Below are 26,805 nucleotides of genomic sequence, written 5' to 3' on the forward strand. Positions count from 1 at the left end.
AGGAAACTATCATTAATACATTCAAATACAGCACAAACGCTCATATATTCTTATAGGGAACAGCATCTTGTTTGTTTGCACTACTATATCAGGCAAAAAGTTAGCACATTTGTTATTACTACATGTATTTTCTATGGTGCCTCTCTATGTAATATCTTGGCCTTATTTACATGAGTTGGAATTTACATGGACAGGATGAAGTTAGCTTCCACAGAGAACCCTTAGGCGCGGAATTTCCTCTGCTGAATATCAGACAGATCATGAATCTGGCCATTTTTTATACAACTGTATAAGACATCTTTCTACTAGTCTGAGAATTTCATCTGAAGAACAGCCCCTTGCTGTGAGCTCTGAGGAAAACAGAGACCTGGTTTTGCCTCAAGATAGCTTATCTCTTTGGGACAGAGTACAAACTTTGTTTCTCTTCTTTGAGGAGCTTATATGTAAATACAGTGTAATGTGTTCCCAGGAGTCTGTCCTATCAAACAGATGAGTTATGTAGTGAACCAGTTCTATAAAGATACATCATCTTTAAATAGAAAATGCTCCCAATATACATCCTGGAACTTCTGACAATTCTTCCCTTAAAACCCTGTACAGACCAGGCTTGGTATTCTTGATAGTTCTAAAATTTAAAAAGGCAAACAGAACCCCTTTTCTCAACCTTTATTTGCTCTACACACATTTCAGGCCTTCTTTATGTTTCACATAGAACAGCAAAAAAAAAAGTGAACAAGCCTAGTTTGCTTCCTTTGCAGGTCACTATTAAATGAGAAGTCACTAATGCTAAACAGACAGATTTAAACATACAAAACAAGTTTATTTTTGTAAGATGTTTTTAAGAAACTACTGCTTGTCATACCATGATGCTCTTACCCACAAAACAGGAAGCTCTTTAAAACCGGACTTTAGAGAAAAATCCCAAATTCCTCACCCACCCACGGACATACTGAGCCTTTCATTTACTATAATGGTACAAATAAGAATTAATTAGCAATAGTGGGTGGGACTAATCATTTTTACAAAATATCCCCTCCTGGTCTTGAACTGACAGGATAAACGTTATTACACTCATCATGTTGGGAGAGTGTAAACAATCTCTTAAAATGAAGGCTGCTTTGCTTCTCAGGTTTCTTTCTGTTTTTAGAATATGGGAACGAAAAGATCTTCTGTTAAATAATCAAATTCCTAATGTTTTATTACAGTAAATGTCAGCTGAACTCTGCCTTTATTTTAATGCAGATTTACATAAATTTAGGCCTCTGAAAGATCAACGATAGGTAAATGAGAGCTGTCAAGAAGAAAGCCAAATGTGGAGTCTTAAAAAAAAGCAACTCTCCTTTAAAGAGTAAGGGGTCACATTGAAATTACCTCATCTTGACCTCTGTCTGTAAGGTCTGAAATAGAACAGTCTCCTTTTTGAATTATCCAGGAGAGAGAATGATCCAGGATTCCTTCAGATATGGAGAAGTGTTTTACGGAGCTGCTCTGCAATGCTTTCTTCAGAGACCCAACACTCAAGACAGCTTCTACAAGAGCTTCAAAGTTCCCAGTGGGAAACTGGCTGCCAGATCTGTTTGGAGATGGCAAGTATCTAGCATGAATGACCTCCAAAGGGTACAGGCACAAGAGAAAAAGAATGCTTGTGCCAAGGCCCTCCATGAAGCTAAAAGTCAGGATAAAAAGGAAAGTTTATAATGGTCCACAATGAAGATGTTTTTCTTTCCGTCTCCTATTCTATTTTGGATTTTATACCAATCCCATCACTGAGATCTGAGTACCTTCCAGAAGCACATAAAGCAATACAATTATCATCATACATATGTGAAGTTTTATTTTATATCTGTAGTACTATGATATTTTGTATGGTTATTGAAGGTAAGGTTGAAGAAGTGAACCTTGAACTTGGAGCAGAAAGTGGTGAATTCTTTGGTGGTTCTAACATCCAGAGGGAACCCATTCCAGTGTCTGACTGGCTCCAGAGAAAGCAAGGTCTCTTACACAAACAAGATTTATGCATGCAACAAACAACTTCACTGTGGAGAAGCATAGCTATGGTCCTTGTCTTGGAGCTTTAGACAATCTTTTAGGTATCCTGAACTCAAAACACTGAATACCTTGAAGAGAAGGACTGAGACATTGAATCTGACTGTAGGATGCTAGCGTACTTCACAGAGGACAGGTCTGATATATCGTATGCTGCCAAGGAGATGTGTCACAGTGTTCTTTACTAGCTGGAGTTTCCTAAGGGCTGACTTCTTCATGCCCAGATATATTGCACTGCTGTAGTCGAGCCAGGAGGTGACTACAGTGTGTATTACTGAGGCCAGGTCATTTTCCTCCCAGGATAGGACACAGTATCCTTGTCAGCCAAAGATGTTAGGAAACATTGCTCACCAGTGTTGCTATATGAGGGCATAGCATCACAGAGGAATCCAGTGGCACTTAGACTAGGGACTGAATTGACTAATTGCGGTTGTGTATCTTCAACCAAAGGAGACTATATCAAGGCTACACATTCCTCAAAGACATTTCCTCTGCATCCATCTTATTGAGGTTCATCTTCAACTAGCTGTCCTTCATCTGTGTCCTGATCTTGACCAAACACCGCACAAACTTGGTGACTGCTTTGTTATATGTTGTGACATAGAAGGTAAAAAGCTGTGCCGTATCTATGTCCCATTGGCAGGTAAGTCCATGATAATTCACCAGTTCTAGTAGCTGCATATAGATGTTAAACAGGACTGAAGGAGAACAGTCCTTGTGTGACTATGCAAGTGTAAGTTCTAGTAGTGAAATGAGTAATTTTCTATCACTATCCCTTGGGTGCATTGTAGGATGGACTAACGCAATTTGAGAGTTCTTCTGCACTCCAGTGGCATTCCTTGATCTACTATCAAATGAGGGAGAGAGGTCAAGGAATATGAGAATGGATGCCTGCCCTCCACCCATCAACAAGAGACTATCAGCACTATTAATAGTGTCCATTCCATGTATTGATCTGAAACCAGAGATTGTACTTGTCTTAGATTATGGAAGGTCTCCATTTAGCTGGATTGTGACTTTTGTCCATATAAGAGAATCCAGTGAAGGAAAAAGTCACTATTACTCTAAAGGACGTTTGCTTTTCCCCCCTCATTCTTTGAGCCAAAGCTGTTTTACCCAAGAACTTAAGGCTTGCGTGTAAGAGCTATGAATGCCACAACTGAGATACATATGAACAACAAAGGTTTTCTTAAAACGGACTCTAAATTTTGGTGTCACAGATATTTTCAAACAACTACATAAACAGAGGAAAAGCAGTCATTCTGAACTCACTGTTCCTGTGGACACCACCCTTTGGAACTGCTCCAAACCTCAACTGAGTCTTTAGGTAAACCTTTGTTCTGTTTCTGTGATGTTGATGCTGCCTAGAGGAGTAGGAGCTGAATGCAGAACACTCAGGTCCAGTCAAAGGCAGAGTACCTTATGCCAGAATAAAGATCTCATCATCTGTGACTAGTCTACAAGTGTCAAGTAGGAAGGAATTACAGGTGCTAGCTACAGCCCTACAAATCTCATGCATTTGAGCGCAGGACTGACCACCATAGCTCAGATTGACTAGGTCCTCTTGCAGCCCTGAGAAAGGTACCAAATAAAGCTGTGGAATAATCCTCAGAGTCAGAGGATTCTGAAGAAGGGGGCCATCATTCTTACAGGGCAGAGACAAGCTCCTCTATCCATGACTGTCCATCTAGAAAAGTAACACAGGAAGGCCTAAACCAGCAAACTAGACTTGCATTGTTGTTCCCAGGTTGTCTTACCCTCTGAAGAGGACTGGGCCTCTTTAGGGTGATATCAAGAGAACCAAAGCTCCTGCCAAAATCCTATCCAAAATAGGGGTATTCAGTGGGATTCCCTTTCCTCACTCAGGGGAAGGTTGTCAATGGCAAAAGATGAAAAATCGAGCCAGGTCTCATCTAGTGCCTTTCCTTTTTACTTTAGAGATAGCAGCCAAGATATCTGCTGCCAGCATAAAGTGAGATAGGGAACCAGAGGCTGTCCAAAGATGGACGGTTGATGGGACAGTTCTGGAGCAAATATGACTTACTGACTGGGCTACTGATATAGCCAACATGAGAACAGTACACAGTTAAATTTTTACCTTTCTCACTAATCGAAGAGCTTGTGTTCTCTCTACTTCATTACTCTGCTGTATGTCAATGCACCTAAAATAAAGCAAAAATTAAATAAAAAATGTGGTTTGTAGATAGAATGGAAGTTACCCCTATTCCTAACTATTAACACCTTGGTGCTACTATTCAAGAGATTGAATGAATACTATAACAAACTTACTGTCCAGAAATTCTAGCTTTCAGAGAGCACATGGATCATGACTGGTCACAGAACATTAGTTTGAGGTTTCTCTTCAATAATAATCTTTATTATAGATGAAGGATCATTAAAACAATTTTCTTATATACGCGCATTTACATAACACTGTGGCGAGATATAAAGGTCTTAATAGTAGTTTTGAGATGCCTGCAAAACTGCTAGTCATTTCAGAGGAATACCAATAACATATTTATAATATACCATATCATCAATCTCATCTTTCCAGACAAAACAAACTAAATTAAATGGCATTAGGATTGAGAGTAACTATCCCCAAAACAAACATGGAAATTCAGAGTTACAGTTAAACTGTAAAGAAATCCAAACATGTTAAGGTATGGAAATATAGTTAAGGTATCCAATTTTATTTCTGACTTGTAGTCATGTCATACAATTACTTCAGAGTTCAGGATCACATTAAACTGATTTTTAGAGACAAGTTTATTTCCCCCCACACATATACTTTTGTTTCCTCATGGTATCATTTCAAATGATAGCATTTTCTTTGGATTTGTATTTCTTTTGATTTGGTTGGCATTCTTGTATAATATTTTATTTAAAAAGAAAGTTTCCCAAAAGAAAATAGAAAATACCTTAGAATACCAAGAATATTAAGATTGTGGGGTATGTGTGGAAATGACTATCAGTCAAAGATGAGACAATTAAATAAGTCATTGTAATATAATAAAATCTAGAAAAATTACCTAGCTATCAAGTAATCCACTTTCAATTTTAGCACCTTTTGTAGAACACTGGAGTCTCGGATGAGATAGCGAAGGGCTCGCAACCCTGCTGCTCGCACCTCTTTTGCTTCATTCAGTAAAGCTAATCGCAAACTACAATGGAAAAAAAATAAGTGGGAAAACAAATTACACAACAACAAATAGAGCTCCCCATTTGAGGGATAGACACTGTTTACTTACATGAAAATAAGTTAACACTTAAAGGGAAATTTTCCTTACCTTATTAATTTTCTTCCTTTGAGATCTACGCCAGTCCAGTCACTTGGGTAAAGCACCTTTCAGCCAGCAGATGTAGACAGTACATTGAGATTTTTGGTTCTGTCACTCCCCCCATACACAGAGGTTTGAAGGCTCCCAGACTTAAGATGAATCTTTGAAAGCAGGTCATATAATATTATTTGCTAAGTGAAATATATCAGAGAACTGATACTTTATTCTCTCATGTGTGACTTGCTATTTGGGGGAAAAAAATCAAGAGGAGATAATACTGGTCTTCAAAAGAAGGTGTTCTGCACTGTCAATATTATAAAGAAAATGGTTAGGAAAATTTCCCTCTCCGGTAGACCATGTCAGTTCATACATATGGAACTTCTAAGCGGCGTCCTGCATGGAATAAGGAAGGAGTAGTGCCTGATTGCCTGCACTACTCACTAAGTCACATAGTGGCCACTTCCTGGACATTAATTTGAAGTACTTAGAGAAAGTAAACAAGAGAAAATATGTGGCTGCTTACGTATCACTAGTAATGATGCAGCTCATAATGTAGATAACTTTCTGGTCAGGTAGACTGAAGAAAAAAAAGTCTTATCTGCACTGTAGCCAGTTTCCCTACCTAAAACTTTATCCACTTAAGGATATTGATGCTGCACGCTTTTTTTTTTTTTTTTTTTAACCCCTTCTCTTTCCTTGTAAGGTGCTTGTGCACGATAAGCAGCTATTCCAAAAGCCCAATCTGTTGTACCTTTTTGAAGATTAACCTTTGTAAGATTTAGATGCTAGGACCTAGTTTCTTTGCTATTTCTAGACTTAAAGCAGAAAAACAGCAAATCTGGTCATATATCATCCAAAATTGGGTCATATATCACCTTCAGCATTAAGAGTTTCATCATTAAGGAAATATTCTAAGAATTGCCTCCTCTCAGTGAAAAAAATCAAGTGTCTCTCTTTATAGGGCAGGGCCCCACAAGTTTTTCTTCTGCTAGCTGAGTTGGTAACAAACCAGCAGTAGGTGGCTAAGATATTCTTCCTCTAAAAAGGTTAAAATACAGGAGTAGAAATGAACTGGATATCAGATTTAAATTCCAAGTAAGTCTGGGTGGGCATGACTACTAGCTTCTTAAGAGCGTTGAGTAAGGATCATGTTCTCATGAATTTTGGCTGTGTCACCTGACAAGTACTCTAACATTTTATACTAGGAAACCTAAAGGATGGACCCAGATTACGTAGCAGCCCTTTTCAGTACAGTAGAGTCTTTATTTTCCTGTTCTGTGGTCCTTAAGGGTGCCAAGGAGTAGTTTGTTTGGCTACTCAGGACACATCAATCCAAGGGTTTTCAGTTAGGACAACTAATTTCTTCCCTTTCTCACCAAGAGCACCCCCTGACAGTCAATTATATTTCTGGCATGAGAGTGCACAAACAAAGCTTTTGGAACCTTGTACTAGCTCAAGAGACTAGAATTTCCTAGTATTAAAAATACTGGATGTTTCCTCTCCAAATTTAAAGTAGGGGCTACTTTTATAATTAAGAATAGATCCTTCTTGAATGACAAAAGGACAAAGTTTAGAGAAACAATTTTTAATACTTCAAGTGACTAGCTCTTGGAACAGCTAGTTCTAGAGCTCAAAAGAATAGAAGATATTTCTTGATTTAGTCTTAAGTTACACACAGGAGCTAATTCAAGAACGGACAATAGTTTAGCAACAAATGGTGACCACATTATATTTAGGGTTAAGGCTCAAGGGGGAGGCAGGGTACCAAAAGTAACTGACACTAAACTTTAGAAAGGGAGATTTTAATAAAAAGTGGCAAGGCTAATCAATAAACCCCTAAAGTTACAAGCAAAGGAAGTAAAATCCACAAGTAAAATCCATGGCACAGATGCTACTTTTAAAAAAAAAAAGAGAGTCTTAGACATGCATATTGCTAAACAAAATGTGACCCCAAAAGACAAGGAATAAATCAAAATGACTGAATGGCAAGGTTTGAGAGGCTATTCAAACTGCCTTTACTGCTTTTCAGGAGTCATCCCATAATGCTCCACACTGACAATACAATCGATACAAGCACTCCTGGTGAGAACGTGCACTGCTGACAAGTGTAGCGTGGACACAAACAAGCGATGTAATACCTTCAGCTACTGTATGCTGACATGACTTAGGTCAGATCGAAATGGTATTTCCAAGAGTTCTGAAGGAACTTATGAAGTAGCTGAGCTGCAAATAAAAATATGCTATCATTAAAAACAGCCACTGTCCAAGAAAATTCAAAGGTAACAAATGTAAGTATATTTTTAAAAAAGCTTCTAGGAGTGATCCAAGCAATTACAAAGTAGTGAGCCTTATATATGCACCTGGAAAACTGGTTGAAATGTTAGTTAAAATAGAACAAAACTCTTATAAGATCATATGACAGAATGTGACCAGCACAGTTTGTGCACTGGAAAACTGTGTCTCACTAATCTCTTAGAATTCTTTGGACATATCAATAAAGCGGTGGATAAAGGAGAACCAACTGACATAATATTACTTCCAAAAGATCTCTGATAAAGTTCTGCAGAAGAGGCTGAGAGGAAAAGTATTGTCATGGATCACAAACTAATCCTATTCTTTATTTTGTCTCCTATGTAAACTGTCAATTTTCATCATGACAAAAGATGAACAGCATGGTCCCTCAAGGATCCCTAGTAGGTTCCATGGTGTGTGATACATTTATTGTGATCTGGAAAGGGAGATGAGGTAGCAAATCTGGAAAGAAGAAGGGTTTAAGTTAATCAGGATCAGAGAGAACTATGAGGAACTTCAGAGAAACAAACATGCTAGGTGAATGGGCAATATGATGGCATAAGAAATTCAATATTTATAAATGTAAAGTAATGTACAGTGATGGGAAAAAAGTTATACTACTCATTTATTACAGGATTCTAAATTAACTGATCCGCTCAAGGAAGGGCCTTGGGTATTACTACAGACGACTCAATGTGCAGCTGTGATTTAAAAAAAAGCTAACAATCTGTTAGGATGCATAAGGAATAGGATGGTAACTAATACAAAAATATTATAATACTTTTATATAAATCAATAGTGCAGCCTCATCTGGAATATTGTGTATAGTACTGGTCACCCCACCTCAAAAAGGACACTGCAGAACTAGAAGGGAGTTCAAAGAAGAACGACAAGAATGATCAAGGTCAGAGCGACCTAATGTGAGGGTCTGAGGCAGTAGGGCTATTCCTATGAATATCTTGAATTTTCCCTCTCAACTGTGGAGGGAGGGAAGGAGAAAAAAACAAAACAGACGTTTCCAAGTTGCCCTCATTGCTGTGGCTCTCTCCTTCCTGAAGAGGATTTTTGTTCCCTAGTGATTACCTCTTACAAACAAGGTATCTGAAGGACTTCAAGTCACCAATCTTAAAATAGCACTGGTCCCCATGGTGGGTATCAGGAAGAGAGAGAAGATATTTGATCCTGGAGGAGATTCATTTTCCCTCTTATGCTTACCCTGGCCACTCTGACTACCCCAAGGTGAAATGACATTCCTATGTACCTTTTTTACTTCCTAGTCCTTGAGCTTGGGTAGAGGGGGGCATGAACCCCATGTATGGATCTGCTTTGTGTGTGAAAGCTTGGCACTTCTTGGAATTTTTGTAGGAGTCAGTTATGCTATACTCCTGTGAGGACTAAATCACTGCATGTGGGATAGAGTCCACAGACTGACAGCTACTCCAGGACAGGGCTAAGAACCTCAAAGACTTCTGAGGCCCAAAAGTACTCCACTCTCTCCTTTGCTCAGGAGTTTCTTTCACCTGTCAATGGCACTGAGACTCCATCTGCTGGAGAAAAAACAACTGAGCTCTGTGAGCTGTCAAGATCCTTCTATGCAGGGAATGATGTCAAAATCTGTCAGTGTACTGTCTCCATCTGTTGGCAGGAAGAAATTATAATCAAGCATATGGACTAGCAAAAAGGACCAAAGAACAAATTCTAACAATTGCATTTATTCTTGGATAAAAATCTAGCAAATATACACGTGGTCTTTAGTTTGCTTAAATATTCCATTGTAATAATAGGTTAAATTAGCAACCTTATACACCTCTACCCCGATATAACGCGATCCTCGAGAGCCAAAAAAATCTTACCGCGTTATAGGTGAAACCGCGTTATATCGAACTTGCTTTGATCCACCGGAGTGTGCAGCCCCGCCCTCCCAGAGCGCTGCTTTACCGTGTTATATCTGAATTCGTGTTATATCGGGTCGCATTATATTGGAGTAGAGGTGTATGACTAATTCTTAATACCTCATGGTTCAAGAAGACACAAACATTTTTGTAGAATACTTCCTGTGTCTCCAGCAAAACAAATGTATTCTTTAAAATAAATTAAAAACAAAAAGCAAGTTCTTTAAACAGGCTTCTATCTGAACACTTTAAGCATTCTGACATAGGTATTTTTGAAAATGTTAACCTAAATGACTTAGGAGTCAAAGTCTTAAGTCCTATTTTCAGAACTGACTCAATCACTTAGTCTCTACTCCTACTAACTTTCAATTAAACTTAAGTTCCCAAGGCATTTTTGAAAATGGAATATAGGCACTTTTGACATTTTTACCCCATAGTTAAATACAAGAAATCAAAGAAGAAAATAGCAACACCATACACTTAAAGATCCAGGCAGAACAAAAAAAAGACCAATTCTTTATTCTTCTTTTAAAAGATCAGTATCAACAATACTGGCTTCAACAGCAAGCATTAAAGCATTGCTTTAAAAATGAGCTTTTCTATATGAAGTTCTTTATCCTACAATGACATTTTCAGAAGATCACAAATGACACAGCCAAGGCTGACTGTTCATCTCTGAAGACTTAGTCAGCTTCTATACCCATCTGATCACTACTATGGCAGAATAAACTGCATATATAAATGCATGAAGGTACTGAATAGATTATTTCAATGCCTTTTTAAAAGACAGACTCTCACGCAGATCCTTGAGCAAAGCATCTTCCATGAAAAGGGTCCTCTTTGGCACATCTGCCTATGGATTTTCAGAAAATATCGTCATTCTTCCTAGAGAGGGCTTATAGATTTTTTTATGAGTTTGTTGGGTGTGAATTTTATATCTAAAAATGTTTATTCTTCCTTAGTCATGTCCTGGACTAGGAGGACTTCCTAACTTGGAATTGGAGTACTTGTGGCACCTTACAGACTAACAAATTTATTTGCACATAAGCTTTCGTGGGCTACATGCTCATATAAATTTGTTAGTCTCTAAGGTGCCACAAGTACTCCTGTTCTTTTTGCGGATACAGACTAACACGGCTGCTACTCTGAAACTGGACTTGGAATTGTATAACAAAATGCACTAGACATGCACTTCTTGAGACCTGTATTAAAATTTGATTTGGTAAAGAAATGAAACTTAATTTGGACATTACAGTCTCTACATCACAAAGCAAGCAAACAATCTGACATGAATTCTAATATACTCAGAAAGAGGATAATGAAAGTGTTATAATTCACAACAAAAAGGAGTATTAACAGAAAGGTACTCAGTAGCACTGACTGAAGCATTCAGTTCCATCTGAGAAAACTCAGCATTTAGGAGAAGAAAGTTGCAACATGGTCAGTTTTTCTGAAAGAAACTGAACAAATCCCCACAAAATTTAAGGCAATGTTTTCTGATTTGATTTGATTTTTCTTTGGATCTACTGAGTTCTCAATATCAGAAGTTCACCTACACTGAATGGCAAAACAATTAGGTTGACTGAAAGAGCCAGCAGCATTTTTGTTGTTTCTGCTACCCAGGCTGAATCCACGGCAAGTTAGCAGTGTCCTTGCAGAAAAGAAGGGATTTAATAAATATAAACAAAAATATTTTTATTCTAAGACATGGTGATAAGATCGAGGCAGATTCCTTTAGAAAGTTTATCTAAAAGTTGCCTTAGTTGCCAAGAGGATGATACTGCAAAAAACTGTTAAGTCTCTCTTCAGGGAATTTAGTAAACTATTATAGAAACTTACAGGTGAAATCCTGGCCCCACTTATATAAAAGGAAGTTTTGCCATTGTCTTCAGTAGGGCCAAAATTCCATCCCAAGAGTTTCTGCAAGCCTTTATGAGAGCTACATTTCAGAATATTCTTATTTTACATTACATTCGTGATTAATGCAGCATGAGTTCTGTGCCTTACCTAGAAATGATGTTCTAGTTTATTATATCCTGAGTTTCTCTTTCCTATTTCCATAAAACTTTTATACTTGTATGATTTTACGTATTGTGTGTTATGGAATATTAAACCATTAAAAAATAAGAACTACAAAATACTTGAATTGGGTTTTAAAACTACTTAAGGTTTTCTTCTTTCATTTAATTCAAAACAGCTACTTTAAATGTATATTGTTTAAAGTGTCCAAATATTGCTCAGAAATAATTTACAGAATACTTACCATATTATGATGTCATCATAGGTAAAACCTAATTTTTCTTCAGTGTGGCCAGTATTACAAAGAAGCTGCAAGCAAAACAAAATATTCATGTTTGATAATGCTTTAAAACTCTGATTTATTCTTTAACGCTTAAAAATATTGCCGGAGATTTTTAAAACAATCTAGAGGATTTAGCACTTCTTCCATGAAAATTAGCAGATGATGTGTCAATCTCAGAGTGATTTAAAAATCTCAACCATTACTTTTATATAGAATATTTCATTCATTTAACAGCGGACATACCGAGCCCTTTGGCAAAGCTGTACAGAAACAGTGTAGCATGAGAGTCAACAGAATTGCCTCCCAGTCAATTATTGGACTACTCAGTCGTACAAGCACTACTTCTGAAGCTGTTTCCCCGGTCTTCTTGAAACACTGATCAGATGATCCACTGCATGCACTAGTTGGGTGACTGGTCAAGAAGCCTGAAGATGGCTAAACTGAACTACAGTCAAAGCACTTTCTTTTAAAGATCTGCACTCAGAGGGTTCTTTAAGCAAAGAGAAACAGACAGTCCATTTCCATGTTTTGTAACAGCAGCACAGACTTTCGGACCAAAATTTTCAGAAGCAGCCACTGATTTTGCGTGTCCAATGTAATACATCTTTGGCTTGATATTCAGAGGTGCTGAACTCCCATAGCTCTTCAGAATCAATAGCAAATGTGGCCCACAGTGTCAAGTTGAGTACCCAAAAAGGGAGGCAATCTGTAATTAGCGTCCGCTTTTGAATGGTTTGGTTTTATCTATGACTTTCCAGTAACAGATTGATAAGTACAGTTACCATACCATATCTGGGCCTAAAACCAGACAGAGGTGTCAAGAAAAAGGTCTAGAAAGTGCTAGTGTTACTTCTCCACAATCTTCCCTAAAGAAGGAAGACTGGAAATAAGATAATGGGTAAAAACCTCAAAATCTAGTTTTCGCTTCTTGAGTGGGATCTGACAATTCCTTTTTGCCTTTCACTAACAAACTCCTCTAATAATGGCCTCACCACCCCATGATACAATTAGACTATTCAAGTACAATATAAATATAAATCCCACTCAGACTGGAGCTCAACCTTTTTCCAAGCACTTCCAGAACCTCAGTGAGTAACACTGGTTGAAACAGAACAGACTTTGCATATGCCCCCTCTGTCCTGACATCAGAGACTGACAGAATCTAAATCAGAATGATCTTACTAACGTACACCAAAACCCCTCACAATGAGAAACTCAACAGGAAAGGGGTATACCGACCTCAAAATAGCAATCTTTAATATTTGCTTAAGATCCTTACTATATTTCTGGCTCTGTATTCACAGAATGCATCCATGAAGTGAGCTGTAGCTCACGAAAGCTTATGCTCAAATAAATTTGTTAGTCGCTAAGGTGCCACAAGTACTCCTTTTCTTTTTGCGAATACAGACTAACACAGCTGCTTCTCTGAAACCTATTCAGAGTGTGTGTTTAGTGCCATCAATAATACACAAATTAATAACAAAATGTAATATTGAAAATTTAGTATCCAATATACTTACTGTTCAATGTACTAAGCCAAAATATTTAATGTGTGTTCTGTATTCTCCCTACCTCTGTCACTCAGATTCCTGTAATCAGTGGAGCGCAAATCATTTAGATAGGATTCTATTTTTATAAACTAGATTTAAATGATTTTTTAGGTATACTTCCTGCAAAAAATGTGACCCTCCTAGGTTTTATGGTGTGACTCTTAGTCCTTTCAATGTTAAGGCCATTTAAATTTAAAAACCACTTCACAAATACATGTAATTAGATGTAAGTACATCTTGCTTAATGAATTTTTTTCTATATTGTGAGAAAACAAAAAACAAACAGTTGTATGTTGAACTCCAACACCATTAAAAAGGAGCAGACCAGATAGTAAAAACTTGATCTAGAATGGCTACATTTTGCTTCAAAACTATTCTGAAATATTTGGGATTATGTATTTGCCTTAAAAATAAGTACACACATTGTTACAAGGTAATTTCAATAAATTTACAAATATAAAGGCCTAATTTTTCTCCTGGTTTCCAAATTGTAGTGAGCTCAACACCAGACATCTGCATGCATTAACTGGTTATGACAGTGTGTCACATCCTGGTATTAATCTATTTTTGTGACTCCACCTAATATTGAATTGCCTATGGCCACTTTAGCATTTCTACTGATGTTCTATGAAGTGTAAAAATTGGTTGACAAAACGGTGTGAGGAAATACTTGCTAAAAGTGTTTTTTTGTTGTATTCCAGACAAGTGAGTCAATACTTGTTTAGGTACATCATTTTAGGAAAAATTATTCACGCCCTCTGCCCCCAAATGTAAATATCTGTGAAACAAGAAAGTTATGCTTTCATAGAACTTTCTTCAGGAGCCTTAACAAGCATTTTCACTTTGAAAAATCTGAGTGATAATTTAAGTATGAAAAAAACATCTTTCCAAAGAGCAAAAATATTCCCTACTGAGTAGAGAGATTTCTTTTTTTCCTGTATAAGAAGGTGTGAGAACTAGAAAACAATGTCAGACAACAGTAGTATTGGCAGGTCTGAAAGCGTGGGTAATTCTGCAAAGGATAAGAGAAAGATGAGTTTTTCCAGTATCATGCACCAGGATTAAGATTACACTACTGGCCTGTAAATTACTTTAAAATGGGATTAGTTATAAATTACAAAGTAATATTTCTTTGAAGGGAAGCTGGAAGACTGTCCACCATGTCAAAGTTGGTGAATCATAACAAAATAATTTTAGATACATCAGATATCTGCAAGATTCTTCTCTATAGTATATTTTTAGTGCTTTGTACAGTCCATTCTCCAATAAAGTTCCTTTTAGAAAATACTCAAATTCAATATATTGAAACTTATTCCTGAAGAAAGAGAGGCTTAATCTAACCCTGATTTGCAAGGAAAAATTCATAACTTAATCTGATTACACACATGGTTCCATAATTCTGTTTCTATCCTAATAGTTTTAATGTGAATTGAAGAGCAAAAAAGAATACACAGATACAGAATTCACACTAACATAAGAGCCAGACGTTAACTATAACTAGTGGGTATATGCCATGTAATATGCTATAGAAGTAAAATGTAACATTGGAATTTTCTCTCATTAAACGAACAGATAGCATTCTATTGTTTTTCAAAACTGGTCAAAAAAGAAACCTGGTTTGACTGCAATGGTTTCAGTTTTCCATTAGCGTAGAAGAACACATGCCTTCCAGCACTCCCAAACCCCACCAGTCCTCACTGAGTTCCCTCTGTTCCCACTATTACAATAGTGGAAACAACTCTCCAGGGATCTGAGAACAGCCTTTTAAAGACTTCATCTCCATGGACAGTAGGAGCATCAAAACCATACTATCACAGCCTACAATACCCTGACAACATCTTCAGAGTTCTTCACTGCTCTCATCAGGTCTTCTCACTTCTTCTGTAAGGTCTCTAGACAACTTCTCAGCTAAAAATACATTAAATAATTTCCTAATATTACTTTTCCATGCAAGCCATTGCCATTAACTGGGCCATCTGCATTGTTGTTCGATTTAGTTCACTAACTCCCTGTTGCCAAGCCTATTTAATGATGTCACCTCTACTTATGATTTTGTCCCTTATTTCTCTTCCCTTTGATAATTTTTACCCTTTCATCTTTGACTTCGCCTTATATCTCCTCCTCTCACTATTTTTCTACTTTCCTTACTCTAGTTACTTCATTTCCACAACACAACTGCATTATGGAGGGAAAAGAAACAGAGCAGAGGATAAATTAAAACAGTGCTCTAGAACAGTGGTGGGCAACCTGCGGCCCATCAGGGTAACCCACTGGCAGGCCGTGAGACGGTTTTACATTGACCATCCGCAGGCACGGCTTCCCACAGCTCCCATTGGCCGGGAACGGCAAACCACAGCCACTGAGAGCTGCGGGCAGTCATGCCTGCGGATGGGCTACTTCCTATTGAACCACCAAGATGGGCTCATAGCCACAATGATCTTATTGATGAAACCTTCACCCTTCCTCTCTTCATCTCTGTCCTACCATTTTCTGTCATGTTTAAAATCAGATTTTAAGAAATTCAGTGCAAGGTCGTGGTCTTTTTATTTGTCCTGTAAAGTGCCAGGCACTGTTACAAATAGGAATATTAAAAATTATGCTTGCTATAAGGAAGGCAAGGTAAAGATCTTAATGTAAAAAAAAAAAAGAGAGAGACTTAAGATAAGGAGGAAGTAAGATGGATTGCATATGTGAAGGAGAAAAAATTTAAGGTATTTGATATTACAAGCATTTTGTTCACTTTCCATAAGACATAAGACTTCGTTTTTGAGCACATCACCATTACTCAACAAATAAGCCATTTGTAAATGTTTCTAATCTGGTTCATTAAAAAAATGCTGTTCACAGTGTACACAAATACAATGACAACACTGGAAACTCAAATCTTCCAGAACATTGTCTTCAACTAAATAAGAGAATAAGTGTCTTTACAATGCCTCCCTTCCCATCCCTAATTACTTAAATGAAGAATGAAATTCATATCTGGAATAATTTAAATGGTATGTTATGCAAAGCATATTAAAAAATATTATTTTTATGTTCATTCTTCTCCCCTTCAACGCCCCCCTTAAGTTGGAATGTTGAGGAAGGAGTGATACAGGGGATAAAATGGATAAACCCTTAGATTTTTTACTTCAGTTCAACTATTGTTCAAATACAAAATCATTTCTATTGAGAGAGATTGGAGTCTAAGGGTATGTCTACACTACGAAATAAGGTCGAATTTATAGAAGTCGGTTTTTTAGAAATCGGTTTTATATATTCGAGTGTGTGTGTCCCCACAGAAAATGCTCTAAGTGCATTAAGTGCATTAACTCCGCGGAGTGCTTCCACAGTACCGAGGCTAGAGTCGACTTCCGGAGCATTGCAAGGTGGATAGCTATCCCACAGTTCCCGCAGTCTCCGCTGCCCATTGGAATTCTAGGTTGAGATCCCAATGCCTGATGGGGCTAAAACATTGTCGCGGGTGGTTCTGGGTACATGTCGTCAGGCCCCCGTTCCCTCCCTCCCTCCGTGAAAGCAGCAGCAGACAATCGTTTCGCGCCTTTTTTCCTGAGTTACCTGTGCAGACGCCATACCACGGCAAGCATGGAGCCCGCTCAGGTAACCGTCACCCTATGTCTCCTGGGTGCGGGCAGACGCGGTACGGCTTTGCTACACAGTAGCAGCAACCCCTTGCCTTCTGGCAGCAGACGGTACAGTACAACTGGTAGCCGTCATCGTCATGTCCGAGGTGCTCCTGGCCACGTCGGCTGGGAGCGCCTGGACAGACATGGGCGCAGAGACTTAATTTAGAGTGACTTGACCAGGTCATTCTCTTTAGTCCTGCAGTCAGTCCTATTGACCCGTCTTATGGAGAGCAGGCAGGTGATATGGATTGCTAGCAGTCGTACTGTACCATCTTCTGCCAGGCAGGCAAGACATGAGGATGACTAGCAGTTGTACTGTACCATCTTCTGCCAAGCAGCCATGAGATGTGGATGGCATGCAGTCCTTCTGCACCGTCTGCTGCCAGCCAAAGATGTAAAAGATAGATGGAGTGGATCAAAACAAGAAATAGACCAGATTTGTTTTGTACTCATTTGCTTCCCCCCCTCCCCTGTCTAGGGGACTCATTCCTCTAGGTTACACTGCAGTCACTCACAGAGAAGGTGCAGCGAGGTAAATCTAGCCATGTATCAATCAGAGGCCAGGCTAACCTTCTTGTTCCAATAAGAACAATAACGTAGGTGCACCATTTCTTATTGGAACCCTCCGTGAAGTCCTGCCTGAAATACTCCTTGATGTAAAGACACCCCCTTTGTTGATTTTAGCTCCCTGAAGCCAACCCTGTAAGCCGTGTCATCAGTCGCCCCTCCCTCCGTCAGAGCAACGGCAGACAATCGTTCCGTGCCTTTTTTCTGTGTGGACGCCATACCAAGGCAAGCATGGAGGCTGCTCAGCTCACTTTGGCAATTAGGAGCACATTAAACACCACACGCATTATCCAGCAGTACATGCAGCACTGGAACCTGGCAAAGCGATACCGGGCGAGGAGGCGACGTCAGTGCGGTCACGTGAGTGATCAGGACATGGACACAGATTTCTCTAAAAGCATGGGCCCTGCCAATGCATGCATCATGGTGCTAATGGGGCAGGTTCACGCTGTGGAACGCCGATTCTGGGCTCGGGAAACAAGCACAGACTGGTGGGACCGCATAGTGTTGCGGGTCTGGGACGATTCCCAGTGGCTGCGAAACTTTCGCATGCGTAAGGGCACTTTCATGGAACTTTGTGACTTGCTTTCCCCTGCCCTGAGGCGCATGAATATCAAGATGAGAGCAGCCCTCACAGTTGAGAAGCGAGTGGTGATAGCCCTGTGGAAGCTTGCAACGCCAGACAGCTACCGGTCAGTTGGAAATCAATTTGGAGTGGGCAAATCTACTGTGGGGGCTGCTGTGATGAAAGTAGCCCACGCAATCAAAGATCTGCTGATATCAAGGGTAGTGACCCTGGGAAATGTACAGCTCATAGTGGATGGCTTTGCTGCAATGGGATTCCCTAACTGTGGTGGGGCCATAGACGGAATCCATATCCCTATCTTGGCACCGGAGCACCAAGCCGCCGAGTACATAAACCGCAAGGGGTACTTTTCAATAGTGCTGCAAGCTCTGGTGGATCACAAGGGACATTTCACCAACATCAACGTGGGATGGCCGGGAAAGGTGCATGACGCTCGCATCTTCAGGAACTCTGGTCTGTTTCAAAAGCTGCAGGAAGGGACTTTATTCCCAGACCAGAAAATAACTGTTGGGGATGTTGAAATGCCTATATGTATCCTTGGGGACCCAGACTACCCCTTAATGCCATGGCTCATGAAGACATACACAGGCAGCCTGGACAGTAGTCAGGAGCTGTTCAACTACAGGCTGAGCAAGTGCAGAATGGTGGTAGAATGTGCATTTGGACGTTTAAAGGCGCGCTGGTGCAGTTTACTGACTCGCTTAGACCTCAGCGAAACCAATATTCCCACTGTTATTACTGCTTGCTGTGTGCTCCACAATATCTGTGCGAGTAAGGGGGAGACGTTTATGGCAGGGTGGGAGGTTGAGGCAAATCGCCTGGCTGCTGGTTACGCGCAGCCAGACACCAGGGCGGTTAGAAGAGCACAGGAGGGCGCGGTACGCATCAGAGAAGCTTTGAAAACCAGTTTCATGACTGGCCAGGCTACGGTGTGAAAGTTCTGTTTGTTTCTCCTTGATGAAACCCCCCGCCCCTTGGTTCACTCTACTTCCCTGTAAGCTAACCACCCTCCCCTCCTCCCTTCGATCACTGCTTGCAGAGGCAATAAAGTCATTGTTGCTTCACATTCATGCACTCTTTATTCATTCATCACACAAATAGGGGGATGACTACCAAGGTAGTCCAGGACGGGTGGTGGAGGAGGGAAGGAAAATGCCACACAGCACTTTAAGCACAGCACTTTAAAAGTTTACAACTTTAAAATTTATTGAATGACAGCCTTCTTTTTTTTGGGCAATCCTCTGTGGTGGAGTGGCTGGTTGGCCGGAGGCCCCCCCACCGCGTTCTTGGGCGTCTGGGTGTGGAGGCTATGGAACTTGGGGAGGAGGGCGGTTGGTTACAGAGGAGCTGCAGTGTCAGTCTGTGCTCCAGCTGCCTTTGCTGCAGCTCAACCATACGCTGGAGCATACTGGTTTGGTCCTCCAGCAGCCTCTGCATTGAATCCTGCCTCCTCTCATCACGCTGCCGCCACATTTGAGCTTCAGCCCACTCTTCAGCCCGCCACTTACTCTCTTCAGCCCGCCACCTCTCCTCCCGGTCATTTTGTGCTTTCCTGCACTCTGACATTATTTGCCTCCAAGCATTCGTCTGTGCTCTGTCAGTGTGGCAGGACAGCATGAGCTCGGAGAACATTTCATCGCGAGTGCGTTTTTTTTTCTTTCTAAGCTTCACTAGCCTCTGGGAAGGAGAAGATCCTGTGATCATTGAAACACATGCAGCTGGTGGAGAAAAAAAAAAGGGACAGCGGTATTTAAAAAGACATTTTATAAAACAGTGGCTACATTCTTTCAGGGTAATCCTTGCTGTTAACATTACATACATAGCACATGTGCTTTCGTTACAAGGTCGTATTTTGCCTCCCCCTACCGCGTGACTACCCCCTCAACCTTCCCCCCTCCCTGTGGCTAACAGCGGGGAACATTTCTGTTTAGCCACAGGCAAACAGCCCAGCAGGAACGAGCACCTCTGAATGTCCCCTTAAGCACCCTATTTCAACCAGGTGACCATGAACGATATCACTCTCCTGAGGATAACACAGAGAGATAAAGAACGGATGTTGTTTGAATGCCAGCAAACATACACGGCAATGCTTTGTTGTACAATGATTCCCGAGTATGTGTTACTGGCCTGGAGTGGTAAAGTGTCCTACCATGAAGGACGCAATAAGGCTGCCCTCCCCAGAAACCTTTTGCAAAGGTTTTAGGAGTACATCTAGGAGAACCGCGAATGCCAGGGCAAAGTAATCCTTTCACATGCTTGCTTTTAAACCATGTATAGTATTTTAAAAGGTACACTCACCAGAGGTCCCTTCTCTGCCTGCTGGGTCCAGGAGGCAGCCTTGGGTGGGTTCGGGGGGTACTGGCTCCAGGTCCAGGGTGAGAAACAGTTCCTGGCTGTAGGGAAAACTGGTTTCTCTGCTTGCTTGCTGTGAGCTATCTACAACCTCCTCATCATCACCATCATCTTCTTCGTCCCCAAAACCTGCTTCCATATTGCCTCCATCTCCATTGAAGGAGTCAAACAACACGGCTGGGGTAGTGGTGGCTGAACCCCCTAAAATGGCATGCAGCTCATCATAGAAGCAGCATGTTTGGGGCTCTGACCCGGAGCGGCCGTTCACCTCTCTGGGTTTCTGGTAGGCTTGCCTCAGCTCCTTAAGTTTCATGCGGCACTGCTTTGGGTCCCTGTTATGGCCTCTGTCCTTCATGCCCTGGGAGATTTTGACAAAGGTTTTGGCATTTCGAAAACTGGAACGGAGTTCTGATAGCACGGATTCCTCTCCCCAAACAGCGATCAGATCCCGTACCTCCCATTCGGTCCATGCTGGAGCTCTTCTGCGATTCTGGGACTCCATCATGGTCACCTGTGCTGATGAGCTCTGCATGGTCACCTGCAGCTTGCCACGCTGGCCAAACAGGAAATGAGATTCAAAAGTCCGTGGTTCTTTTCCTGTCTACCTGGCCAGTGCATCTGAGTTGAGAGTGCTGTCCAGAGCGGTCACAATGGAGCACTCTGGGATAGCTCCCGGAGGTCAATACCATCGAATTGTGTCCACAGTACCCCAAATTCGAGCCGGCAAGGTCGATTTAAGCGCTAATCCACTTGTCGGGGTGGAGTAAGGAAATCGATTTTAAGAGCCCTTTAAGTCGAAATAAAGGGCTTCATTGTGTGGACAGGTGCAGGTTTACATCGATTTAACGCTGCTAAATTCGACCTAAAGTCCTAGTGTAGACCAGGGCTAATAAACATTTTTCTATCACTAATGCTTAGTGGACTTCATTGATATAAGTTACAATAAAATGTAAAAATCAATAAAGATTATACATACAAATAAATGCCTCTGCACAACAAGCATTCTTGATGGCAGTTTCACCAAGACCAAAGACCACACAGCTTTGGGGAATAAGCTATCATTTTACCCTCTACAAACGGTTCTGTCTCATCAGGGTTGAAACACTGGCATGAAAATGTAGACTATTACACTGACTCGTCATGTATCTTAGTCATCTATCTCAAACTTTTGTTCACAGAACATTTGTCCTTTTTGGTCCAGAGAACAGCATAAGAACCCAGGCGTAGGGAACTCGGAAGTTGCTAGGAGGAGGTCTCTCTTCATGAATGATCAAAATGAGCCCTTCTGGCCTTGGGATCTGAAAGTGATGGTAAGCCACTCCTGAATCTCTTAGGGTATGTCTAAACTTCCAAAATAAAAACAAAGCCACATGCACACATGGCAGAGCATCTCAAAGCCCATGTCAACTGACTTGGCTTTGCAGGGCTCACACTATGAAACTAAAAATAGTGATGCACACATTCCTGCTCGGGCTGTGGATGGGTGAGGTTCTGTAGCCTGCTATGTGCAGACTAGAATCAGGTCAGACTAGAATTGTTATGGTCCCTTCTGGCCTTAAAAAAAAATCTATGACTCTGTACTGCTATATTAAGCCCCGTGGTGTGAGCCCTGCAAGCCCAAACTCAGTTGACCCAGGTTCTGAGACCCTGCTGTGGTTTTTCTTTTTCTTTTTTTTTTTTAAAAACACACAGTGTAGACATACTCATAGAGGGTTTAAGATTACAAGTCTTCTTAATTTGGCACCTTTCACTAATGCTAGTTTACATATTTCAAAAGCCCACAAAATAAGACTGTAGAAATTCAGTCCTTCACAAATTAACACAGCTGTTCTCCAGTTATGGTCCACAGAACACTGGTGATCCATGAAGCACTTGCTCATCACGTGGTTGTGGTTCCTCTATGTTTGCTGATGCTAAATTGTGTAAAAATCAGTTAAAAATACATTAGTTTTCTAATATTACTTTTTCATGCAAGCAATTACTACAGTTGCCACACGTGTTATGGAATCAAATGAGGAGGGAAGTGCTCCACACAATCACAAATGGGAGGGGCAGAGGGTCCACAAGATTCTCAGTATTAAAGCCCATATATCTATAAATATAAAAAACATTTGGTAACTTTTGTACATCTGTACTCCTATTGTATATAATGGAGAAGAGGTTGCAATTTAATCTGAAAGTTTTATTAGTAAACAAAACCCTCTTAATTACATTAAGTTTTAGAACAAATCTCCAATCTATTAATTTGCCAATTTCTTCTCATTTCACCTTCATATGCCTTAAGTACATCAATCTATTTGTACAGAATGCTAAACTCTTGTTAAGAATAGATACACTGATCAGAAGGACTTTTGACCTCCACGTTTAACAATCAACGTGCACTTCATTTCATATATCTGTAAGTTCAAACATGGCTGGAATACAAAACTGTCCTCTACATTCCAATATTTGGCTTAGATACTCATGTAGTTTACTAAAATGGAAATGGGCTAGCATACCTTTTAAATTCCTGGAATTAATACAAGCATACCAAGAGAATTAGTTTGTAAGTTTTAACATTAATACACTTTTGCTGCCTGTCACTCATTCGTATTTACTGGCTATAATTCAGTTCTGAAATTCACATATTTCAATACAACAGCAAATCAAAAAGAAAAATAGAACAGATTCCTGGAATGGTTAATTTAATATTAGCACAAAAATGTTACGCTAGGCCACACAGTGGCTTTTTATCCCACATATTTCAATGAAGATCTTTTCGTGCTTATTGTCACCCATGAGTTGTTCATGTTACTGGGATGAGTCATAGCAATTCTAGCACCATAGAAGCATGACTTAGAAACAGCAGCTCAAAACAGCAAACCCACAGAAGGTCCACAGCATATACAAAATTGAATATAGTCTATTAACTGTAATGAATAGGTAATACATTAGTGAGATACAGAATAACATAGAATTAAATAATAATGAAAAGGCCTTGTGACATGCCCTAAAGATGGCAACAGAATCTAGATCTGAACTAGTCTACTCCGAAAAAAGAAAAGGAGTACTTATGGCACCTTAGAGACTAACAAATTTATCTGAGCATAAGCTTTCGTGAGCTACAGCTCATTTCATTGGATGCATTCCGCAGCTCACTTCATCGGATGCATTTGAAATGCATCTGATGAAATGAGCTGTAGCTCACGAAAGCTTATGCTCAAATAAATTTGTTAGCTTCTAAGGTGCCACAAGTACTCTTTTTCTTTTTGCGAATATAGACTAACACGGCTGCTACTCTGAAATCTATTCTGAAAGTTTGTTACACAGCTGAATCTCTTTGACAGAACGTCATTGTGGGCTCTTTCATGTTTCATCATAGCCTTTCTGAACCACCTTGTATCACAGTAATGTAGCTGTCATGGTGGGTCACGCAGTCAGTCGATGAATGCAAGTGTTAACACAACAACTTGAAAAGGCAATGGCAGCAGACTAGAAGCCAATGCAAGGACCAAAGGCACAGCCTATCCTGTTGAGCTGTCAGGTTACTATGTATTGCATGAACTGAAAGTTCTGCCTTACACTTCCCTATTCTGCCCTTGCTACAGTGAATTTCAGCAAATATATGAACCACTGTGGCTGGATTCTCATCTAGCAGGAAGGGGCGAAGTTTCTAGTAAATTGGAAGGCAACAATATGAAAGGGAAGGTGAAAACAGCTTTGACAACATTTCACCAAAAAGAGCCCCCACAACTTTCCTGAATTGCTTACGATCTCTTTTCATTCTCTTCTAGAACAAAATGTTGCAGTCAAAGTAATTTCTGCTCCTATTTCTTTCTACTCTCTCACGCCGTTCATTCACCTAATCCACATGCCTTCTTCCTTTTCCACCCCAAAGCCTGCAACAGCTTTCCTTGTGAAATCAGACCTCTCCACATTAAAATCCCTCCTGTGAACATGCTTCTATAAAGCCTTAAGATGATGTTCACTGCTCTACTTTAACACATCCAACTGCTACTGGCACAGCACATATAAATTTTCATCTGAACTAGTTCACAACATCCTTAGTACAAGGAGCATGTAATCTTTACATATAAAATTCCGAAGTTAGTACTCAAAATTAGTAGTAATTATGATCTTTACAGAACAGAAGAAATGCACGGAACAAGAAAAATGAAGCGTCTTTTCTGTTACACAAGCCTAGTGAACTGCTTCATGAAAAAGTCAGTTTAATTTTTGCCACCATCATGTGCTCTTATAAAGAAATTTTTTTCAAGCCTATTAGTAGCATTTTAATTATAATAGCAAAAATTCATAGAGCCTGCAAAATTAATTCTTCATACCTGCAAACTCTCATTCTCAAGAGAACTGGACTTGTAACTCTTATAATAAGCAATCTGAAAAAAGTCAGAGCCAATATTCTAAATAGCTATTAGACAAATATATTTAACTGCAGCACATGAGTCTTTTTAAATTAAAATAAAATCCTCAGATTTGGCAAAAATATTACCCCACTTTTACCAAACCTATATTTGGTAAAACTGAACCAAGGGATCTTTGTTCATGCAGAAGTCAGATAAATTAATTTGGACTTTTCCTGCCAGAACTCATGTCTGATGTTATGATTTCTAGCCATTCTGGGACATCTGAATGTGTTAGCTTCAGATTTATTTTCTTTAAAAAGGATTGGTTTTGAACAGAATTTATTGCACAAAATAGGTCTACTTTTTTTTTTTTGAATGTATGTATTTACATTCCAGGAATTTTCAAACAAAATCCTTTAGGATTTTGTTGGTCTGGAGTAGATATACTCATTACTTTATCTACTGAAGTGATGTCAGAAGGTAGGCACGATTGTGACACATGTACATGCTTAAGAGATCATATCACCAGTTCCCTCTGCCCTCACCTTAAAAGGAGCTTTTAACTCTTAGGATATAGTCCTCACTAAATAATGGCATTTCAACCATCAAATCAGCGAGTGTTAACATAGAAAACATATCTATGAATAGGATAATTTTGAAAATGTTACATTTTTTCATGACATACTTAATTTTACCTAATGCTGATGACTAGCAACCCACAAACACATGAATGCTTATACACTGCTGGCCCTCTGACTGAACATTTGCTTGCTTTTCCATTATTAAGGCTACAATTCTGTCACAGAGGTTGCGAAAGTCACGGAATCCGTGACTTCCAAAGATCTCCGTGACTTCAGCACCGGCGGCTGGGCGCTGCAGGGTCCTGTCGCCTCCCGCACCGGCAGGGCACTGTGAGGTACCCCTGCTGCCTGAAGCAGCAGGCCCCAAGCTCTGAGCCTCCATGGGCAGCAGAGGTACCCCAGAGCCCACCAGCTGCAGCAGCAGCAGCAGGGGGACCTCCGCAAGCCCCCGGCTGCCACTGAGGGGGACCCCACACAGCTCCCCACTGCAGCAGCGGCAGGGGGATCCCTGCAGCTCCCCATTGCCAGGGAGGGGGTAGGGGGACCCTGCAACTTCCCACCATCATGCGGCTCAGGGGACTCTGGAGCTCTGAACCCTCAGAGACGATGGGAGCCCCAGAGCTCCCAGCCACCCTACAGCTGCCCAGCCCATTCCCATTTTATCATGGATATTTTTAGTAAAAGTCAGGGACAGGTCACAGGCTTCCATGAATTTTTCTTTATTGCTCGTGACCAGTCCATGACTTTTACTAAAAATATCCATGACAAAAATCTTAGCCTTACCCTAAAGGGGACCCACCCATCTTTGATCCCTTCTGTGATCACAGAAGGTCTGTAAGGTTCCCAACTTCTTGCTGGCTAATATTGAAACCATGTTAAACTTTATGAATTTCCTTGGGTTTTTCCCCATCCCAATGGTATTTGGGAAGGAAATGACAAGTGGTTTATATACCAGCATTTGCTCTACTTTTACAATTGTAATCCAGTGGAAAATATCCACTGGATTCCAAAGTATATAATTCAGAAGCCATTTATAGAAGCCTAAATTATAAAAATTATTAAATTTACTCACATGAACTTTTTCACCTCATATTTGCCTACTGTGAGGTTTCTTGCCCGTTTCAAGCCTAAGAGTAGAATATAAATAATGAACAGCAAAAAAATCTTTCACAGGATATTATAAAAGCCTCTTTCCAAGAGACAGAGGTTTATTTAAAAAACAAAAATTTAAAAAAACCATTCATTTCCACTTGCATTTCCTATCAAACCACTCACTAAGGAAAATCACCTATCCAGCTTACAAACATTACAATCTAGATCAATCTAATATCTTAACTCCAAAACATAACACTCAAACACACTCAGACTCCTTAGGTCCGTAACA

At 40.1% G+C, this 26,805-nt stretch overlaps 2 protein-coding genes across 7 annotated transcripts in view; both read right to left on the reverse strand.

Moving 5' to 3' along the window:
* Positions 1-26,805, reverse strand: part of RICTOR (RPTOR independent companion of MTOR complex 2) — a 189,240-nt gene that overhangs the window by 107,253 nt on the left and 55,182 nt on the right. For 4 of the 6 annotated variants that reach the window (XM_077816775.1, XM_077816777.1, XM_077816776.1 and 1 more), the window contains 3 exons: positions 11,775-11,839; positions 5,079-5,210; positions 4,145-4,208 (listed from right to left, as the gene is read on the reverse strand). In XM_077816775.1, the coding sequence (XP_077672901.1) occupies positions 4,145-4,208; positions 5,079-5,210; positions 11,775-11,839 (261 nt within the window). Of the gene's footprint in view, positions 1-1,371; positions 1,430-4,144; positions 4,209-5,078; positions 5,211-11,774; positions 11,840-26,805 lie in introns of those variants that run through there. The other 2 variants (XM_077816778.1, XM_077816779.1) reach the window with 2 other exon arrangements.
* On the reverse strand, positions 19,239-26,547 carry LOC144264863 (uncharacterized). The gene is made up of 3 exons (XM_077816781.1): positions 26,494-26,547; positions 20,444-22,410; positions 19,239-19,863 (listed from the first exon to the last, which is right to left on the reverse strand). The coding sequence occupies exons 2-3, from the start codon at positions 21,027-21,029 to the stop codon at positions 19,343-19,345; spliced, it is 1,107 nt and encodes a 368-aa protein (XP_077672907.1). The 5' UTR covers positions 21,030-22,410; positions 26,494-26,547; the 3' UTR covers positions 19,239-19,342.

The sequence above is a fragment of the Eretmochelys imbricata genome, chromosome 5, assembly GCF_965152235.1.
Source record: "Eretmochelys imbricata isolate rEreImb1 chromosome 5, rEreImb1.hap1, whole genome shotgun sequence".
Lineage (NCBI taxonomy): Eukaryota > Metazoa > Chordata > Testudines > Cheloniidae > Eretmochelys > Eretmochelys imbricata.

Excerpts from the sequence above, each read along its gene's own strand:
- LOC144264863 (XM_077816781.1), bottom strand. The coding sequence starts at position 21,029 with ATGCAGAGCTCATCAGCACAGGTGACCATGATGGAGTCCCAGAATCGC. Across the intron at positions 19,864-20,443 it reads AGGCAGAGAAGGGACCTCTG|CTGCATGTGTTTCAATGATC; the intron begins GTGAGTGTACCT and ends TTTCTCCACCAG.